Raw genomic sequence first — 2843 nt, 5'->3', positions numbered from 1 at the left:
TCAGTAATAGTGCTTTTGTGCCCAATATTTTTGCATCTGAAGCATGGGCTTGACAGAACCTTGATGCACAGACCTTTCTAATCCAGCTTTGTTTTCCTCTCCAGACTGGTGGACAACTCCAATTTATGGTAAGTCTGGGATGAGGCCAAAGCGTAGCTTTCAGCATTTTAATCAAGAGGTTAGGGAGAGACAGGAATTCTGGGATCGTCTTGAAATCTGAGCTGGAGCACAGGTGAGAAAGACAAAAAGAAAGAAATCAATTAGAAAGAGGACCCATGTTTCCTGTGTACATTCCTAGTGATCTACTCTGTCCACAAAATTTATTTCCTGTAAAATTAATTATGTTAATATAAATATAATTAGTAGGTTAATCTGGTAGATGTATTTCTTTACCCTTCCTAGTCCCTAATAACCACACAGAGAAACCAAGTTTTATTTCAAGTTGCACCTCCATAGCTGGGTAATAAATGATTCTTTTCCCAAGCAACTGTCGTTTAGGACAAAGTTTCAGTGTCCCCAGGGTCAGGGCCACATCATTGTTAATATGAAGTACACATGAGAGCTCGGTCAGGGCCACCACTTGCTCTCAAAAAAGGGACTTCATTATTCTCAGCCACAGTGCTTCCATGTCCAACGTTTTACACTTCCAACCATGGGTGCCTTGACAGAACCTCGATGCACAGACCTTTCTCTAATCTATCTTTGTTTTCCTCTGCAGATTGGTGGACAACTCCTTCTCATGGTAAGTCCCAGAACAGATCCAACTTCTCTTTCGGCACTTCAACTAAGGGTTGGAGAGAAATGAGAGTTCTAGGATTTTTTTTTTTTTTTGTAATCTGTGCTGAAGCTCAGCTCACAAAGACAAGGAGAAGCAAAAGAATTAGAAAGAGGGCCTATCTGTCCTGTGTACATCTTCAGTGATCCACTCGGTCCAAACAATTACATCGCCTATTTACTCAATCAGAGATTTAATGAGTAGGTTTGGAAAGAGCTCTGAGGATGCACTTATGGGGTTAGGATCCCAAGTCTTCAATATGAACCTTTAGTGGACACTGCCTATCCCATTCAGAACACCATGGACTACCAGAAGACATAAGCTTTGGATGCTCTGAGTCAGAACAGCAGAACAATGCTTCTTGTAGATTTTCTGTTCCCCAGAGAGAGTGACACTCTTATCAGCAAAGACACGCACATTTGACATAACCCTTTATACCCAAATACTTTGTGTCCAGGTAGCAGAAACTCTACACCACGCATCTAAGAGATTGGTACCTACAATCATCTGCCAGCCAGGGAATCAAAGAAATTCAAGGAAATGTTTTCACCATGAGCACAGGGGACAGAAGACTTTGGCCTTGATAGAACTTTCCATTTTTCATCCACACATACACTGAACAACTTGCACCTAATCCCACAAAGAAAAGACACAAAGAAAAGAAGGGTTCCTATATGTCCTCAGAATGTGACCAGGGCTAGGTTATCTCCTGTCTGGTTTCTCCCTTGGAATTTTGGTCAAAGCTGACTGGTCCCCCTGCTAGAAACCTGTGCAGTGTGATCCAGGGTTCATCAGCATGTCCACCCTTTTCTGCTTGCAGAGTACACCTGTGGAGGTTTTCTGACCCTGCCCTCTGGGCAATTTTCCAGCCCATACTACCCCTCAAGCTATCCTAACAATGCCAGATGTTTGTGGAAAATTTTGGTCCCTAGCATGAATCGAGTGACAGTGGTCTTCACAGATGTGCAGTAAGTATGTGTGTACAGAGCAGCTGTTACAGAGAATTGTGGGGGAGGGTGCATTGAAATTCATGGGTGAATATTCAAGTCGGCATTTATAATACAGGTTCCATTTTTGATGTGGAACAAGAGTTGCCCAGGGAGGATGTAAATGGTGCAAAAGCACAGGAATTTGAAAACACCCTGTCTAAAAGACCCAGGTTGTCATGAATTTGCACTATGGCCATGGGGTGCCATGTTCCTAATCCTCCACCAGAAGAAGGGGCTGGAACTACTCTTCTCCTGACTTTGTCGATTAGCAAGTGACCAGGCAATGGAAACATACTTGGAGCCCTTACTCAGTGGGAGGGAAGGGTGGTAGCCTAGGTAGTGACAGTTTTGGGTGCACAGTAAGACAGTGCTGTTCATGAGGGTACCTATTCAGTGCAAAGCTTTCCCCACAGCTCTTTCTTCTTCCATGATGCACCTGGAGCGGGTGCCAGTGCATTTCCTCTGAAGTGAGTAGGGTCCCAGCACTTACTAACTAAGCTGTGTTCCCAGGACCTCTCTTGGTATCTGGAGTGGGTTTGCAAGTCTCTGCTGTAGAACTACCCATACATTGTATCAGTGTCCTTGTTAGGACAATTCAAGAATGCCTGAAGGACCTGAAGAACACAAGGTCCTATGCTCAGTCTGGTTTTTGTCAACACCTCACTGACAGCTATTAGCACACAGTAACATCTTATGAAGCTACCTCCCTCTCAAACCTTCCCCCCCTTACCCCCCCACCCCCGGTAATACAGTATTTTGTCATGGGTCCATCTCAGTGTTTCTCAGTGGACATGGAATGCAGTGTTGACCTTAGTAGATGAGAAACCCAAGGGTCAGAGAGTTCCAGTGACTTGTACTGTGGTAGGTTTTTGCTTGTTTGTTTTGTTTTGTTAGGTTTTTATTTAATGTGTGTGAGTGTTTTGTGTGTATATGTATATCTGTGAACTGCATGTGTGCCTGGTCCCCACAGAGTCAGAAGAAAGTGTCTAATTCCCTGTGTATGGAGGTTAAACACAGTTGTGAGCTTACTTATAGATGCTGGGAACTGAACCTTGGTGCTCTAAAACAGCAGACAGTGT

The 2843-nt window shown here is 43.9% G+C and overlaps 1 protein-coding gene across 1 annotated transcript in view; it reads left to right on the top strand.

The window, feature by feature from the left end:
* The first annotated feature begins 1708 nt into the window (after positions 1-1708).
* The window catches only part of LOC114625278 (deleted in malignant brain tumors 1 protein-like), a 12834-nt gene continuing 11699 nt past the window's right edge, over positions 1709-2843 (top strand). Inside the window, exon 1 of the mRNA XM_028772572.1 lies at positions 1709-1743. Within this exon, the coding sequence (XP_028628405.1) occupies positions 1709-1743 (35 nt within the window). The remainder of the gene's footprint in view (positions 1744-2843) is intronic.

Source organism: Grammomys surdaster, unplaced genomic scaffold, assembly GCF_004785775.1.
Source record: "Grammomys surdaster isolate TR1022 unplaced genomic scaffold, NIH_TR_1.0 214, whole genome shotgun sequence".
NCBI lineage: Eukaryota > Metazoa > Chordata > Mammalia > Rodentia > Muridae > Grammomys > Grammomys surdaster.
The sequence above is the reverse complement of the archived record's forward strand: the minus strand, read 5'-3'. Positions and strand labels throughout refer to the sequence as shown.